This window comes from Lepidochelys olivacea, assembly GCF_965140295.1.
Source record: "Lepidochelys olivacea isolate rLepOli2 genome assembly, chromosome: 10".
Lineage (NCBI taxonomy): Eukaryota > Metazoa > Chordata > Testudines > Cheloniidae > Lepidochelys > Lepidochelys olivacea.
In genome coordinates, this window is record NC_140420.1 from 45,546,115 (window position 1) to 45,562,965 (window position 16,851).

A 16,851-nucleotide genomic window follows, 5' to 3' on the forward strand; every position below is an offset into this window, starting at 1 on the left:
GTGTTGCGTGCTGGGACTAGTAGTTTTTACAGGCTGCACCTTAGTATCAAAAGGAGGGGGGGACAGCTACTATGTGGTCTGTTGGACGTGAATCAGGTGCAATCCCTTGGAGTCCAGACAAACTGTTTAAGAGGCCATTGGTGTAGGGTAAATTTTGGGCACGCTGTTGGGGAGGCTGGTCTGTATTTCACCAATAGTGTCCCATAGCCATTGTTACCCAGCAAAACCTTGCTCTGCATGTGCGGTCTGCATGTGGGAGGAATGGAGGCTTTTGGGCAAAGGTCTGTTACTATATTTGTTATCTCTGAAGTGCCCTTGTGGGATACCGTGCCCCCAGTCCTTGGGCTGATCCCACCCCCACGAGGGGCCTTTGTGGCCTAAGAGCTTGGGCAGTCAAACTCATGATTGGCCTTGTGCATCTGGACAAAGAAATTGCCAAGGGGTGGCAGTACAAAGGCGATTCTCTGCACGTGGCGCCTGTAGCAGCCAGGAGCTGGGGCTGGGGGCTGGCAGGGAGGTTTTGTGCTGTTTTGGATGTGAAGAGGTTCTCCTTGTTTTGGAGGGAGGCTGCGGGGAGTGAGGTGAATTGATCATTGCACATTTCCGTCCCTCCCCCAAGCTGATCTGTGCAGGGAGCAGCCTGTTTGTGATCTCAGCTGGAGGAACAAAGCACAAATGGCACTATCTGGCAGGGATGGACCCGGAAAGTGGCTCTAGAGAGGCAGGTAGACCTGAGCAGCTGGTGGATTAGAGCTGAGGATGCTGACTGTTGTGCACGCTCCAAGCTGGGAAGTGGATTACCGGAGGGGGTGGGGGCGCTGGGGCAAGGGAAGAGGGAGGGAGGAACACACATGGCGGCTTTTGAAAGCTGTTAGTGACTCCAATGCTGCATGCAGCGTTCTCCTGATTCTGCACTTTCTCTGCCATTGAAATAAGAGGTCAGTGCTTTTCATTTCCAGCTCGTGTGTTAGCCCCTGGCTCCTGGGGTTAAAAATCTCTGTAATGACCTGTCAGAGAGTGGATTATTAGGTGTACAGAGCCAGGGATGCTGTGGGGAGCAGATGGAAAATGGTCTGGCTGCTGCAGCCCGTCTAATGAAAGAATCCTTGGCATTTTTACAGTGTTTGTGTCTCTGAAAACGCACCACGAAGCCACTTTCCAGGCTCCTGCCTGCTAGGGTTTAAAAGAGAATGTATTTTTTTAAGTCACCTGCTTTTGGAGTGTTGCTCAGAAATAATACTGTGAATCTGTGGGCCGTGTGCTCAGCAGCAGGAGGAGGACAATGGCACTTGAGAGCAGCCGCATTGAGAGGGGCGGCCAAGGGTTTCTCAGGAGAGCCTGGAGAGGGGTTTGTTGGGGCTGAGAGCCTGGCTGCTGGGAAGAATGCTGTTTCATGTGTTAATTATGTCTGGTAATGCAATTGCCACTAGCTACTTTCCATGAGTGACTCTGGGGCTTCTTCTCCCCATGCTACACAATTGCTTCCAGGGAAATGTGCAGTACAGAGGTCTGAGTGTCTGCCCTGGCTTTAGGGAGTTCTAGGGATGAGAGAGAGAATGCTAGGTCTGACTGGGGGGCAGCAGAGCGTGGGCATGTACAGTGACAGCTTCCTGCATGCCGTGCTGCCAGCACCCCTCAGACCTGATTTCAGCCCTGGGCTCCTATGCAGCGCTTCCCATGCCCCTCAGTCCTGACCTGCAATCCCACTGCTATTCCAGCCCTGAGCTCCCCCTACCTCTGCTGCAGTTCTGCCAATGCCCTTCAGTCCTGACCTGGAAGCCCCCACTCCCCTTCCGGCCTTGGGTCTCTCCTCATCAGTCAGTTGTGCTGGGTATTGTGTGGTGGCTTTCAAGTGTGGGAGCTCTAAAGTGAGCCGACAGGTTGTGATCTGTCACTGGAGATTGGAGGTGAGCTCTGGGGACAGAAAGCTAGTCCCTGCTGTTTGCCCTCTGGCTGATCCCGATGGCTCTCACCTGGCTTTAACACTGTGCTCATTCTGAGGCTAGATGTCAGATTCCCATCAGGGCACTAAACTTCCCTGGTAGGTGACTCTGGTCTCATGCTGCACAGTGTGTGTGGGGCGCACTGCTCCGATCAAGGCCCCTAAACCCTACCCCTGGTGGGAACAGGGGGGAAGGGTCTGCCTCCCTGCGTGCAGGGAGTGCTCAGTAATTCAGAGGGAAGTGGCAAGCAGGGAGCGAGAGAGTAATGTCTTGTTGAAGCTGAGAGCTGTGATCTGCCGGAGCCTGTATCGATTGAGGGAGCGGTGCCAGATAGCGGCTGCCACGGGGACAGCCAGGGTGCTAGGGCCTCTTCCGAAGAGCCCCGCGTTGGACCCTGCAAGGGGCCAGCAGGATGGCGTGATGGGGCTGTGTCAGCCAGAGGGCAGGCTGGTGAGTTTCATGTAGCAGGTCACTTTTCCCAGGCAGTGTCTGTCTGTGGTGGGGGCTAGAGGGATGGGGTGTTGCAGATTGTTCCCCACCCAGGCAGTGGGCTCCGGTCAACTTCAGTGTCTAAAATTGTGTATGTTTGTGTGAGTGTTCCTTTGGGGGTGAAACAAGGTAGGGGTGGGCAGCTGTGCCTATGGGCTCCCATGGGCTGCTAATAGAGCACAGGCCCCTGCTTCTGTCATTTTGTGTGTGTGTGTGTAAGAGAGAGATAGCGTGTGTGAGGGCGAGTTCAGCTCCCTGTGTCTGGTTTGTGTGTGTGTGTGTGTGTGAGTGAGTGACAGCGTGTGTGTGTGTGTGTGCGGGGGGAGGAAATTCAGGCTTCCTGTATCTGTGGTGGGGCAATGTGTTGTGTGAGACTGCGCGTGCGTGTGTGTGAGAGAGAGAGGGTGGGGGGTTCAGACTTTGCCTGACTGGTGGTGGTGGGGTGTGTGTGAGTGAGAAAGAGAGAGACAGCGTGTGTGTGGGTTCAGGCTCTGTGGTGGTGTGTGTGAGTGAGAGACAGCCTGTGTGTGTGTGTGTAGAGTTCAGGCTCAGTGTGTCTGTGGTTGTGTGTGTGTGTGTGTGAGAGAGAGAGAGAGAGAGAGAGAGAGGTTGCGGGGAGTTCAGGATCCATGTGTCTGTGGTGGTGCACAGGTACCTGTTGGGCCCCTGTAGTGGTGAAGGTGCATATGCCTGTTCTAGGAAGATCACTCAAACAGGCTTCCCCGTGCTGCTCCGTGTAACACCTGTTCTTGCTCTCCCTTTCAGCGATGATGCCGTCACCTGGACAGACCCTGACCACTGGAGGCCTGAGGACATAGCTGCAGCTGCTGCCTGGGATCCAGAAGGCGTGGAGGCAGGGAAGAGCCTAGAACTTTGAGGTGGGCTGTGAACTCTAAGATGTCCTTGAGCAGCGGAGCTTCCGGAGGGAAAGGAGTGGACGCAAACCCTGTTGAGACGTACGACAGTGGGGATGAGTGGGACATTGGAGTAGGGAACCTCATCATTGACCTGGACGCTGACTTGGAGAAGGACCAGCAGAAACTGGAAATGTCAGGCTCCAAAGAGGTGGGGCTGCCGGCGCCCAACGCCGTGGCCACACTGCCTGATAACATCAAGTTTGTGACTCCGGTGCCGGGCCCTCAGGGCAAGGAGGGCAAGTCCAAATCCAAGAGGAGCAAGAGTGGCAAGGACAGTGGCAAGCCGGCCCAAGGAACCTCTCTGTTCACTCCTGGCGATGGGGCCAGCGGCAAGAAGGAGGTTCAGGGACGTTCTGGGGATGGCGCCAGTTCGGGTGGCCTGGTGGCTGCTGTCATCCCAAAGGGCACTGAGAAGTCGGCCAAGGCATCTCGCAGCGTGGCTAGCTCCAAAAAGGAGAAGGAGGGCAGCTCATCCAAGAGCAAGAAGGAAAGGAGTGAGGGTGTGGGGGCTCCATCAGAGAAGGAGCCCAGCGTGCTCCAGCCTCTCGCCCTGGCTGTGAGGGTGGGACAGTACGATGCAGGCCAAGGACCAGAACCTGCTGCAGCCGAGCAGCTCGGGAGTATAGCTATCGACACGGGAGCTGCGCTCAATCCTTTGGGAGTTAAATCGGAGATGGAGGATGGGGAAAGTGAGTGCCGGCAGCCAAAAAAGGTCAAAGCAGAGAAGGTAAGAGGCAGGCGAGTTGCTAGTCAGGAGGGGTGGAGGGACACTGCTGTGGAGAGTAGGCGGTGTATGCAGCCCCATGTCTGCTCCCCATTTCAGTGGAGCGGTGCTCTGTACACGTTCTGCCCCTAATGCTTTGCCAGGAGTAGGCTGCAGTGGGACTACTCCCCTTCAGCAGCAGGAGATGGAGGCAGTTGCTTCCAGTGGCCTCTAGAATGAATAGGACTTGCTGTGTGTGCTGCACTAGGTTCTGGTGAGTTGTAACGGGATGGACCTGAGAACAGCAAAACGTAGGCTGTATCTTGGGCAAGCTGCTTTCCAGCAAGATGCGTTGGGCCATGAAATGGCTCCCTGGGCCAGGGGTGGAACCCAGTTCTGGCCTCTTTAAGATGGACTGTACAGTAAAGAACTGTCCTTCCTTAGCCTCTGGGAGATGGGCCTCTCCAGATCCCCAGTCCACAGCTTTGAGTCATGAGTGTTTGAGATGAGGGAAGAGCATCTTACCATCCACTGGTCCTGTGTAGGATTGTTCCTGACAGTCAAGGTTTGGTGTACTTTGCGGCAAGCTGAGGAAGCCAGGGGACGTAGTTTGTGTTTTGTCAATGAGAAGGGGATACAACTCTTTGCTTCCCCCTTTGTGGGCAGGGCTGAAGGTGGCTTGAGCTCCTAGCTCCACAGCAATCCTCAACAGCCACGAACTGCATACCTGAACGCACCAGAGCCTGTGATCCTGGAGAGCTGTTCTCTGAAAATGGCTGCAGTTGAGGTCTGGAGCTAAGTGAGCTCTGCTGCTGATGGTACCACGTGGGTGCTGTGCTGCTCTGATCCTCCCCCGGATGAGCTTGGTTAATTGGTAACAAGGTATGCCAGCTTGTGGTGGCTTTGGCTTGCGGTGTTTGGGTGTCAGGCCCTGCGCTCTCCATTCTTCCTGTAGCTCCCAGCTGAGCAGGGCAAACGGACTGGCTCTCTAAGCTGCCCGATTGGCTGGGGGTGCTCTGTGCAGGCTCGCTCTGTGCAGGCTCACCCTGTGTTGAGCTGGTCCCAGCAGCTGATGTATAAATTGATTTCTCTATAATTACATCAGTTGTAGCAAGGGAGACAATGTCCATATATAAGAGTTAATAAGTATAGAATCTTTCCCAGGGTGTGGCAGAGAAGCTGGAGCTGTCCTGCTCCTGTCCCTGCAATGCCGGGTGGGGTGATGGGGCCTTGTTCTCCCTCTACCCAGGCCTGCAGTTTGTACATTGGCCTAGTGGTACCTGTTGTCATTGTCAGCGTGTGGGCATCAATATGTCTGTGGCTGTGGGCAGTTTTCCATGTTAAATGCTATTTCATATTGTCCTATCCCTTTGGCAGCTTGTAGGGATTGTCATGGGTGAGCTGGCACGGCTGTGCTGGGGGTGAGTGGGTATTGCTCACAAACTACCCCCTCCTCTTTCAGATCAGCCTTGGGTGCTAAGATTCTGTTACTGCTCCTGGCAACAAACACGTCTGGCTCTGGAGCTAATCCGGCCACAAAGCGGGGCTGTGGAAAATGGCGGGCTTTCTTCCTGCGCAGCTCCATGATCCTGCTATCTTGGTCCTGCTCGTATAATCTTATATAGCTGTGACACCAGTGGGAAAGCTGCTTCCTTTGGCTGCCATGTGCAAGTAGTTTAGCTCACGAGTGGCCTTGTCCTTGCAGGTTTCAGGGTAACAGCCGTGTTAGTCTGTATTCGCAAAAAGAAAAGGAGTACTTGTGGCACCTTAGAGACTAACCAATTTATTTGAGCATAAGCTTTCGTGAGCTACAGCTCACTTCATCGGATGCAAGATCTCTGCTGCAGAGTGCAGGATGAGCTGATACAGCTCCTTGGAGGCATAAGACCATTCCAAGACCTGGCTCTAGATGCTTGTCTGCACTAGACAATTTGGACATTACCATCACTGCTGCAACCCTCTAGTACACCCATAAACTGTACATGGCCGCACACAAGCACTTGCTGTGGTGGAGGTCAAGCCTGTGCACCACCACTGGGCTTGTGCTGGCACTGAACATCCAGTGGAAGAAACTGAACATGTTGCAGATAGATCATATAAACCACACACTTCACGCGCCAGCCCCAGGGAGTGGTGCCATGGCTTGTGGACCAGGTGCAATGGTCCCAGGGGTGAGGCTCATGTTCTGTGGGGGAAGGCTAGGGCTGGGGGTCCTATGGGCAATGAAGGCCTTGAAAAGAGGGCTGCAGGCAGTATGGGAAGAACATGAGAGGGGGACTTCTCCTGAGAGAAGGGAGCGTGCCTGCAATGGATTAGCAGGGCCTCAGGAACTGGTGTCCTCAAAAGCTGCAAAGTTTTGCAGTAAAAGGGCTTGTTCCAAATCGGTGTCAGACTCTGTGGAGACCGAGTGGAGAGCAGAACTGACTGAGGGGGGAGGGTGTGTAGCAGTAACGGGTATGTGTTCCTGCCGGACCCCTGTGCAGCTCCCTGCATGGCAGGGGCAGGCTTGGGAATGTTATATTGCACACTGTGCAAGATCAAATGGGCCCAGGGGTGCTCTCCCAGCGTCCCGTGTGTCCCCACGAGCCATCAATGTGGGACCTTTGTTTTTTCTCCTGTAAAGGAGGGGCCTGAATGTGCACAGCCCAGACAGGGTTGGGGTATGGTGTGCTGTTATGGTGTGCTCTGCCTGGGCAACAGCCAGAGTTCCTGGGGAGGCCTGGGCAGCTTGGGAAAAACATGGTTGTTCTTGGGGAGAGGGTTTACAGAATGGCTGTGCACAGTGAGAAATGGCCTGCAGGCTCTGAGGGGTTGTTTGCCGGGTGAGCTGCCCCCCAGTCACTGGGGATGGCTCCCTGTGCTGGGCTGGGGGCTGGGAAGGACAGTGAATGATGGATGTCTGTGTGGCGCTGCTCCCTCTGCCCTCCCTTTGCTCATCGCTCTATCCATGGCAGCCCCTTGCCACTTTCTCTCTGCCCCTGCTGCCGTGGCTGGCGGCTGCTCCAGTGCAGAGCTCGCTGTTCTGTCTGCACGGAGCCCAAATGGGAGGGTGAGGCGCACCCCGGCAGATGCTGCCTGCTGCCATTGTCAGCACAGCCCTCTGGAGCTGCCTCCTTCCTTCTGCTCCCTTCTTGGCGCGGGGGATGGAGAGGGAGGGGATATTGAGCATTAAACAAAAGCGCCTCCGAGCTCTGGGCTGCTGCCCCGGCTTTGTTTTGATTGAGAGCTTGTTGAGCAGGATGAGTGGCCAGATGTGATGCTGCTGCAACCGAAGAAAAGGCAAACATCAGCGACCGGGAAGTCAGCGCTAGAGAAAACCCCTCTCCATATTGTGTGTGGTGTGTGTATAGGTGCAGGGCGGGGGCTCATCACCCTTCCCTTCAAGGCCTGTGGTTAGGGAGCTGCAGATGGATGTGCCCCCCCCCACAGGTGAGCCCCATGCTGTCAGTGCTCAGGTGGCATCTGCACTAGCCTTCTCCCCGCAGGGTTCCCACATTACTGGTACTGAAGGGATGGGGAAATCTTACAGTGTGGGAGAAGCTGGAGTAGGCAAGGCCTATAATACGTCAGCCATTTGAACACATGGCTGAGGCTCAGCAGTGCCATCACACGATTCCCTCTTGCCGGCATGGGGCTCTTCCATGTTCAGGGGCTGGGGTGGGAAGCTGAGTGCCCATCTTCCAGGAACAGCTAGCAGGGGTGCACGGGAGGGGACGTATCTCTGTTGGGTGAATTTCCCAGTTGTGCAGTTGGGAATGGGCTGGCAATATTAGCATTAGATGGTTAGCTGCAGTGGTGTTAAGAAGCTAGCTTGGAGCAGGCTTCTTGAGCCATGCTCAGTCTGCACCAGGACTTCTGTTCGTTGAACTGGCGGTCGCAGGCAGCTGCTCTGATACAGGCAGCTTTTCCTTCTAAAATATACACACAGGCAGAAAAGGTGGATCCTGAACACAGCTGTAAAGCTTTGTTCCTGTCTACACTGCCAGGAGTAGCCATTTTAAAGGAGGATGTAGCATAGATATTAGCAGCGCTGCTCACAGAAATGTTTCTGTAGATAAGCTCTTGCCCCAGAAATCCATAGCATGGTGTCTCGTACATTTGTCAGAAGGTGCCAAGTGTGGATGCAGATGCAGCTCGGTCACCACTGAGCTTGCTGGACCCGATTGAAAATATTGCATGAGCTCTAATGTGGACAGGGACTGACAGAGACTGGAAAAGAGCGAGAATCCCAAATCCTAGTCTCTTTTCCAGACTTCCTCCCCTAAAAATTCCCACCGTTGGTACCGGTTTTGTTAGCAACATGGACTGCTGGTGCTTTAACTCCCATGATCAGATCAGAGAAGCACCGCTAATCACTTCCAAGGAAGCAGCATAGTGCAGAAGGCTGTGGAGTTGTGTCTGGTGGTCCCTCAGCTCATCCTATCAGCAGGTGAAGGCCACTCCTGCCTTGGCCCTTTCTGCTGCTATATATCAGCAGTCTTCAACTACTCACCATCCTCTAGGTGTCTCCTGGTGCCCTTGAGACCTGCCCTGCTCTCCTTCACTAGCTGACAGCAGTGGCAGGAAAGCAGCGTAGCAGTCAAATACCTCTCAATAAGAGTTTCCAGGTTCCCTGTTCCAGCCAACTCCCCCTCCCCGTCTGTATGTCACCGGCAGGACTTGATGTTCCACTGCGTGTGGTGGGCTAGTTATTCCTCTGAACTGCACTTGAGTTTGGGATGGTTCAAATGGCTTCTCTGCTCCGATCCCCACCGCTCCCCGGAGAACCAGGCTGGTAACAAAAGAAGCAAATGGGTTCTCTATCCTGCCGAGTACTAGGCTGCGGCTCCTCATCTGTGTCTGTTCTGCTCTGAGTCCTGGAGGCTGCTGTGTCTTTGTGGGTACTCTATAGCTAGCTGGGCTGGTTGCATATCCTGTGGATTCCAGAAAGCGCTCCGGAATGCACTCATGTTTAGCTTCTTGTTCCTGAGGCATCTTTATATTAAAAGAGCATTTCTAAGGGCTGTTAGCCATGCTCTGGTCTTGCTCAGTCCATCTAGCTCTGAATTTACTTAGTAACAATGCTGCAGTATATCGTTGATGTGATATACTTAACTTCTCCAAGGCATTTCACTTGGTATCGCATGACATTCTGATTAAAAAATTACACTGATATAAAATTAATATGGCATACGTTAAATGGACTAAAAACTGGCTGATAGGTTTCAAAATGTAACTGTAAACAGGAAATCATCATCGAGTGGATGTTTTTCTGTTGGGGTCCTGCAGAGATCAGTTCTTGGCCCTATGCTATTGAACATTTATCACTGAACTGGAAGAAAACCTGAAATCAGCGCTGATAAAGTTGGCAAATGACACACAAATTGGAGGAGTGGTAAATAATAAAGAGGACAGGTCACTGATACAGAGCAGTCTGGATCGTTTGGTAAACTGTGCACAAGCAAACAATATGCATTTGAATAGAGCCAAATGTATACATCTGGGAACAGAGACTGCAGGCCACACTTGCAGTATGGGAGCTCTCTCCTAAGAAGCAGGGACTCTGAAAAAGATTTTGGGGTCATGGTGGATAAGCTGCTGAACATGAGCTCCCAGCATGACACTGTGGCCAAAAGGGCTAATGTGATCCTGGGATGCATAAATGGGGAAACCTTGAGTAGGAGCAGAGAGGTTATTGTACCTCTGTATTTGGCACTGGTGCAACCGCCGCTGGAATCCTGTGTCCAGTTGTGGTGTCCACAATTCAAGAAGGATTTTGATAAATTGGAGAGGATTCAGAGAAGAGACAGGAGAACGATTAAAGGATTGGAAAACCTGCCTGATAGTGATAGACTGAGAGTTCAATCTATTTAGTGTAGCAAAGAGAAGGTGAAGGGGTGACTTCATCACAGTCTGTAAGTACGCACATGGGGAGCAAATATTTTACAATGGGCTCTTAGTCTAGCAGAGAAAGGTCTAACATGATCCAGTGGCTGGAAGTTGAATTCAAATTCAAACTGGAAATGAGTAGTTAACCACTGGAACAATTTACCAAGGGTCATGGTGAATTCTCTATCACTGGCAATTTTTAAATCAAGACTTGGCTCTTTTGCTAAAAGATGGTCCCTAAAAATTATTTAGAGGAAGTTCTCTGGCTTGTTCTATACAGGAGGTCCGACTAGGTCATCACAATGGTCCTTTTGGCTTTGGAATCTTGAGTTTTTCTACGTGCTTTGCAAATTGCCCTGTGTAATGCAAAACTAAGACAAAAACAGAACAAAGCATGACTGCCCCGTGCTCGTTAATATGCACCGGACCCTCGCTAGAATGCGCGTCTATATAATTCGAATTCGAATTATAACGCAGTCGCAGCCATGGATCCCAAATTTAAGTACTGACAGTACAATTCTTTTGAGTATAGACATGATAAATCAACCGCTGAGCACTCTCCTGTCGACTCTAGTACTCCACCAGAATGAGGAGCGCAAGTGCAGTTGACGGGAGAGCGTCAGCTATTCAAGCTGAATATGCATATCTTAGATCGACCCCCTGCGGTACTGTAGACAAGCCCTAAGACGATTGCTCTAGGCCTAGAACGCCATACAGATGTAATGAATACAAATTTACAGGTACAGTATTAATCTTTAGAAAGATGTCAAAAATGTTGGGCAAAAGGAAGGCTTACTCGGTGCAGGAGAAATTGGACGCTATCGAACAACTTAGAAATGGCGAAACCCAGGCAAAGATTAGCCGTGATATTGGCATTAATGAGTCCACCTTTCGTGGATGGCTAAAGAATGCTGACAAGCTCGGAATTTACATTCATAACCTGGATGAAAAGCATGGGTTTCAAAGAAAACGAGCCTCTTTAGTGAATGATGCCGATCTTGATTCTGCAGTGTCCACGTGGTTTGTGCAAGAACAGCAGAAAGGCATTCCGATCTCTGGTTCGCTTATAGCTATGCAAGTGGAAAAATTTGACCTGGAACTTAATGGCAAATTCAGCAATTTTAAGGCGAGTTCGGGTTGGCTATGGCGATTTCAGAAAAGACACAGAATCTCGCAGATTGCAGTTTCGGGAGAAAAACAGTCTGCTGACGCCACGGCAGCACAATCGTACCCTTCGAAGCTGAGGGAAATTTTACAGGCAGAGGGTTACTTGGAGGAACAGGTTTACAATGCAGATGAAACAGGAATTTATTATAAAATGTTGCCCGATAAAACCCTGGCTGTCAGAACAGATGAACGTAAGAAAGAAGGATATAAACAGGCAAAAGATCGCCTTACTTTGTTTTGTGTGAATGCAACAGGCAAGCATAAATTAAAACCATTGTGCATTGGAAAGTCTCGCATACCTCGGTGCTTTCATCACATAAATGTGAATTGCCTGCCGTTTTCGTACAAAAACTCTAAAAATTCCTGGATGGCGAGAGATTTTTGAACAATGGTTCTTCACCTAATTTGTCCCTTCTGTGCGAAAGCATTTGTGGGCAAAACACTTAGAAGAAAAGGCCATTCTTTTGCTAGACAACTGTCCAGCGCATCCTCCGGCCGAAAGACTCAGAACCTGTAATGGTAAAATACGGGTTGAATACTTACCTAAAAACACGACTTTCAAAATCCAGCCACTTGATGAAGCTATCGATGGAACTTGGTACGACAAGTGATAGAAGGCGAGTTGTCTGTCACTGATTTTCTGAAGAAGTTGACTATAAAAGACTTCTTTTACATGGGCGGCGATTCCTGGAATTTATCACATGCTGAAACGATGAACCGATGTTGGATGGTGGGACTGAGGGAGTCGTTTGGCCACCCGCTCCTAGAAGAAAATGAAGAAAGCAGATCATAGTCTGACGAGGAATTTGACTTCTTGGGATTTACAGAGGAGGAAGTTGGAAGAACAGACATGGAGTGGATGCAGAAGCTGTGCCAGCAACTGTCTGGGCTCGGGGTAACTGTTCTGCCACTAAATACCGAGTCCTGGATAAGAGGCGACGATGAAGCAGAAAAATTTTGTCCCGTTGCTGAAAGTGTAACGGATGACCAAATTCTTCAGGCAGTACGACCAAACAACATTCCAGAAGCTGAAGAATCGGCCTTCGCCGTGGAAGAAGAAGAGGAAGATGAAGTGGACGTCGTTCCAACGTCAGCTGCAACCATAGCTGGCTTAGAGACTGCTTTGAGATGGTTTGAGGCGCAAGACGTTGAGCCTATAAAAATTACGCAGCTGCGTAGCCTTTTGCAGTTTGCTAAGTGGTAGCGGCGCAGGAGCAAGAAGCAAACGCAACTCACTGACTTTTTAAAGCAAAACTAGACTAATTTATTGTAATGTCGACATTAAATCTCTAATAAAGCAGCATTTTTTTTCATTTATTGTTTCCTTCAAGTAGTTTATTTTCTAAGGTTTTCTGTACTTTATGGATGTGATATTTACTGTATACAGTAATTTCATTTTAACGCGGTCCCTGCTATAACGCGGTACTTGGCATGGATCCCAAATCCTGTGTTCTAGCAAGGGTCCGGTGTACCTTTGAGGGACCAGGTTAAGCAGATTAAAGTTAGGGAATTTGTAGCTCGGCCTGCATTGAATCAGGCTGTGTGCTGAGTCTCCTGCAGAAACCCCGAGTGGAGGATGGAGTGCGCCCTTTGAGTTTGGGATGCTCTCTTGCCAGCATCCACCAGCAGTTTGAATGAGGTACCCCCTGCTCATAATGTTGACTGAGACTTTGAAACCTGTTGGCACAAGCAGCCTTGTCACGTGATGGGCAGTGACTCACGGGCTGCTCTGTTAGGGGACACATGCAGCTCTCAGTTTAACAAACCCCTTGGAAACTTGAACCTCAACTCTCTTGAATATTTCCCCACATTGGACGTGTGCACTGGCATGTCACAGTCGGTTTGTTGTGGCTGAAGGGCAGTCCCCTTTGGCTGCGGGATGCTTGTTCACAATGGCTTAAGGGCACATGCTTGCGCCCAGAAGATCTGTTCTCATGATGACTTGGGAGTGCATCTTTGTCCCCAGGGGGAGAGGAGATTGGCCTTATAGACATTTGGGGTTTCTTAGTTATGCCTGTGGGCTTGGAGCTACTGGTGGTGGTTGGGGGAGCTTGCTCACCCTGCTGATGGGTTATTAAGTGATAGGTCTGATCTACCAAAAATGTAGACAAATGTGATGGCCTCCCTGGTAGGAGTGAAAGCCCTATTTTGAGTTCCCCAGGCTGTTTTTGTCCCTTGAGCTGTGCTTGGGGAGTGGGGCTGTGCTTCTGGGGACTGGGGACCAAGATTTTTCAGTCTGAGCCATTTCCCACTCTCTGCTTTGTGTAGATCTCTGCTCTCTTCTCAGGGAATGGCGGTTGGAACGGCTTTCACAAACCCAGCCAATCTGGCCAGGCAGGCAGGGCCAAAGGTTTCCGGGAGGCGTTGGGGAACATGTATCAGCAGCTGCTGGCTCGTCCCAGCTCCTCTCACTGTGGTTTCCCTCTTCTAACCACGGTTGAGTAAGCTACCTCCAGAGCTGCTGACAGGGCCGTGTTTGGAGGCCTTGGAAATTACACTGTTCATTTCCTTATCATCCCCTGACCTGCAGTGCAGAGCCTTCTGGTGCAGGAACAAGGGAAGAAAGCGGCATGCAGCCAACATGTGTCAGGAGCTACAAAGGAGGAAATTGGACTTGCTCACTTAAAACCATGGGGTTAGGCTTTGATTTTTGGCTCCCACTGAGAGGTTATTTCTATGTACTGCTTTTAAACCTCTGGATGTGGCAGGCTGCGGATTTCAGCAGATCCCACCTCTGGAGTTTTATAAGCAAGGAAGGCAGGGAAAATTGCATCTCTCCTGTTAATTTCCCAGTTGTGCAATTGGGAATGGGCTGGCAGTATGCGCATGGGGAAGGGTAAGTTAAAGGACCAGCTCATCTTAATACGCATTTATTCTTTACTGCTGTACTCAGTTAAACTGTTGTCAGCCCCTGCAGTATGGGGCTGCCTTTGCTGGAGCAGCAGCCTGCACCCCTCTGGGAACAGGGATTTGAGGATGCCCTTGAGGGTGCTGGCGCAGAGAACAAAGCTAACTGGCAATGCTGAGAAAAGGGATCAGTGTTTGCCAAGAGGGAGAGTGGAATGATGCATGCAATGGAGAGGAGGATAAAAGAGGCGTAAAAGCTCCTTGTGACTAAGTTTACGCTCTGGTTCCAAGCTGCTTCCTCTCCTTGGGGCAGCTGTAAATCTGCACCATTTGCATGCTCTGCAGCTCCCTGGAGGAGTTGTGATTAGAGATTTGAACGAAGGGTCCAGCTTCCTCGCGTGTGACCCAGCCTCTGACTCTCCACTTCAAGGGAGATTTCCCAGCCAGTGGGGACTGTTGGAGGTGGGTCAGATTGTGAGGCTGAATGGCCCCTCAGTGTTCTTTGCTTTACTTCCAGTCTGGTGGTGGCTGTGTGTTTGCTTAAGGACCCCATACCATGCAGGGCACATCTATCTGACTGTTTCCCTAATGCAGTCAGCCCCTCCCATCCCTCCAGCACTGGGAACCCCAAAAGACTTCAGAATGAGACAGGTTGATCTTACAGTCCTGCGGGGGAGCAGGAGGAGTATGCCAGGTCTCATCTGCCAGTGACCAAATCTGCTCCTGGAGCCGTGCTCCTCAGGGACCTTGGAGTAGTTCCCACACTTACTAATGGAGCAAGTTTGATGTCATTTCAGCGACAGCCTCACCATTGGGTGCAATGAGCATGCTGGTTCACCTTTCTTGTTCTCAGCTGAGCCGATGGAAGGGCTGTGATTCTGTTTGGGCCATTGTTGCCAGGCTGGGTTGCAACATAAAGAGTGGTGCTGGTTTGGGGAACTTGTGATCTGATGACCTATAATCAAACAGCACCTGAGTGTTTGTGAGGCTGTGACAAGGTGTGTAGAATGGGGGAGGCTTCTTTGCTTCCTGTTAAACACTCGCTTATTCCAGGGAACAGACTCCTGTCTTCCCATGCTCTAACACAGAGCTACTCCCGCCACTGGGCCATGGGAACATACTACTTTCCTGCGTTCTCCATTCAACAGAGTGACTTACTGTGTATGTCTGGGAGGGTGGAACAGCAGCGTAATGTACAATGCCTCTTGGGACTCTGCCGTCTCCGGTGTTGGAGACCAGGTACTTCAGAGGAGTGGTATGTTTGCTGGTGGGAGTGGGTGGCTTACCTCATGCTTGCTGACAGAGCAGGTCTCTGATGCTGGCTTTGGAAAGGACTGTGCCTCCTCCCAAACACCAAGCAGGTCTGAGGGACTGTGTCAGAAAGTGGCCACCCCATATTGACTTGGTGGGTGAGAGGAACCAATTCTCGAACACCAGAGCAGCCATGCTAGAGTAGATCCCAGCTCATTTTTGGGGATGGGGGAAGCTGCCACCTGGATCCCACTTCACAGAAAGGGGACTCTCCAGTGGGTCATGTTGGAAGGAGAAACCCCTTCCTTACCCAGGAGATACTTATCTGTCCTTTCATCCTCTGAGGCTGGTTCCTTTTTGGGCCAGGCTCCTCTTTCTCCAGGCTCACTGCAAGTACAAAGCCTACTGTGTCCCCTGATTCCAGGTGTTTGCCAGGCTTGTACTAATGCAATTCTATGGATCTTTCGCTCCAGGCCTCTCATCCCCAGACACCAGTGAAGAGGTGCTGTGGGAGAGCCTGGTGGGGAGGGGAAGGTGGACCTGGACTCTTTACTAGGGGAAGGAGAAGGCCACAAGCCCCTTCCATGTCTGGAGAAAGGTTGGTGCGTGGAGCACAGCTGGGAAGGAGGCAGGAGAGGTATAGGAGACCCCGTGACAGCTGGGTGTGGCTGTAGTGGTGGTGGGGAGAAGAGCTGTGCCAGGTCCCTCAAGGGGTGGAGGGGAGGGTACTCTCTGGTAGGGAGGTTGCAGTGCTGAGTTGGGGCCTCTTGCCCGTTTCTGTGGTAGCAGCACCCTGGGGATGGCCTTGCTGCATGGGGGGAGCTTGGAGTGGAGCTGCCTCAAGAGATGGAATAACGGCATGGGTGGCACGGCACAATATCCATCACAGGAACTAGTGCCTAGAAAAGCTCTCCTCTTCCACGGGGACTTGCCTGTTAGGGCCCCTGTTGAGGAAGAGGCAGAAGCCGTTGCAAGAGTGTTTGCTTTGGAAGGGATTGTGTTTGGCTTTTGGTGGATTGATGTTTGTATTGGCTTCTGTGGTCTCTGGGGGTGTGGGTGGGGTGCATGGAGCTGTGAGAGGGCCTGACTCTGCCGTTGCAGATAGATTTGCCTTGTGCAGTTGGTTCCTGTGTGTTTAGTTCTTGGCTGGCTTCTGTATTCCCATGTCCCTCCCAGAGTTCCCAGGGACTGCTGAGCTGACCAGAAGGGCTCTCCGCTTCCTCCCCCTTCCTGCTGCACTTGGCCATGGAGCTGCTTGTGACTGCTTTCTAAGCCAGTGGGAACTTAGTGCTGCATGGTTCTCTCCTTGGTGCATGGCTGGTCAGAAAGTTCTTCCTCCCACCTTTCCCCATCACAAGCAGGGTTCTCCTATCTCCCTGCTTCCTCCTAGTGCAGGGCCTGCTCCAGTTATTCTTACTCCGGTGAGCTGCCTTCCCCTCTTTCGGGAGCAGCGCCTCCCCCTTGTGGCACCCTTGGCTATGGCTTGCTCTGGAGTGAACTGGGTGGCTTGTTTGTGGCTGGTCGCCTTTCTCAGGCTAATCTCCTCTGCATAGCGCCTTGGCTGCTGGGGTGGCTGGGAAGCTGTGTCTTTTGGCTTTGCCTCAGCAAAACAGTCTGGGTGTAAAGTGTGCCCCCAGATGGGGCAGAGCAGGGAGATCTCTCCTGC

General features: G+C 51.6%; 1 protein-coding gene across 3 annotated transcripts in view; it reads left to right on the forward strand.

Annotated features, from left to right (window-relative positions):
* ZNF609 (zinc finger protein 609) overlaps nt 1-16,851 on the forward strand; it is a 121,395-nt gene that overhangs the window by 16,509 nt on the left and 88,035 nt on the right. For 2 of the 3 annotated variants that reach the window (XM_084641166.1, XM_084641168.1), the window contains exon 2: nt 3,198-4,076. In XM_084641166.1, the coding sequence (XP_084497292.1) occupies nt 3,330-4,076 (747 nt within the window). In that variant the 5' untranslated portion in view covers nt 3,198-3,329. Of the gene's footprint in view, nt 1-1,866; nt 2,394-3,197; nt 4,077-16,851 lie in introns of those variants that run through there. The other variant, XM_084641167.1, reaches the window with a different exon arrangement.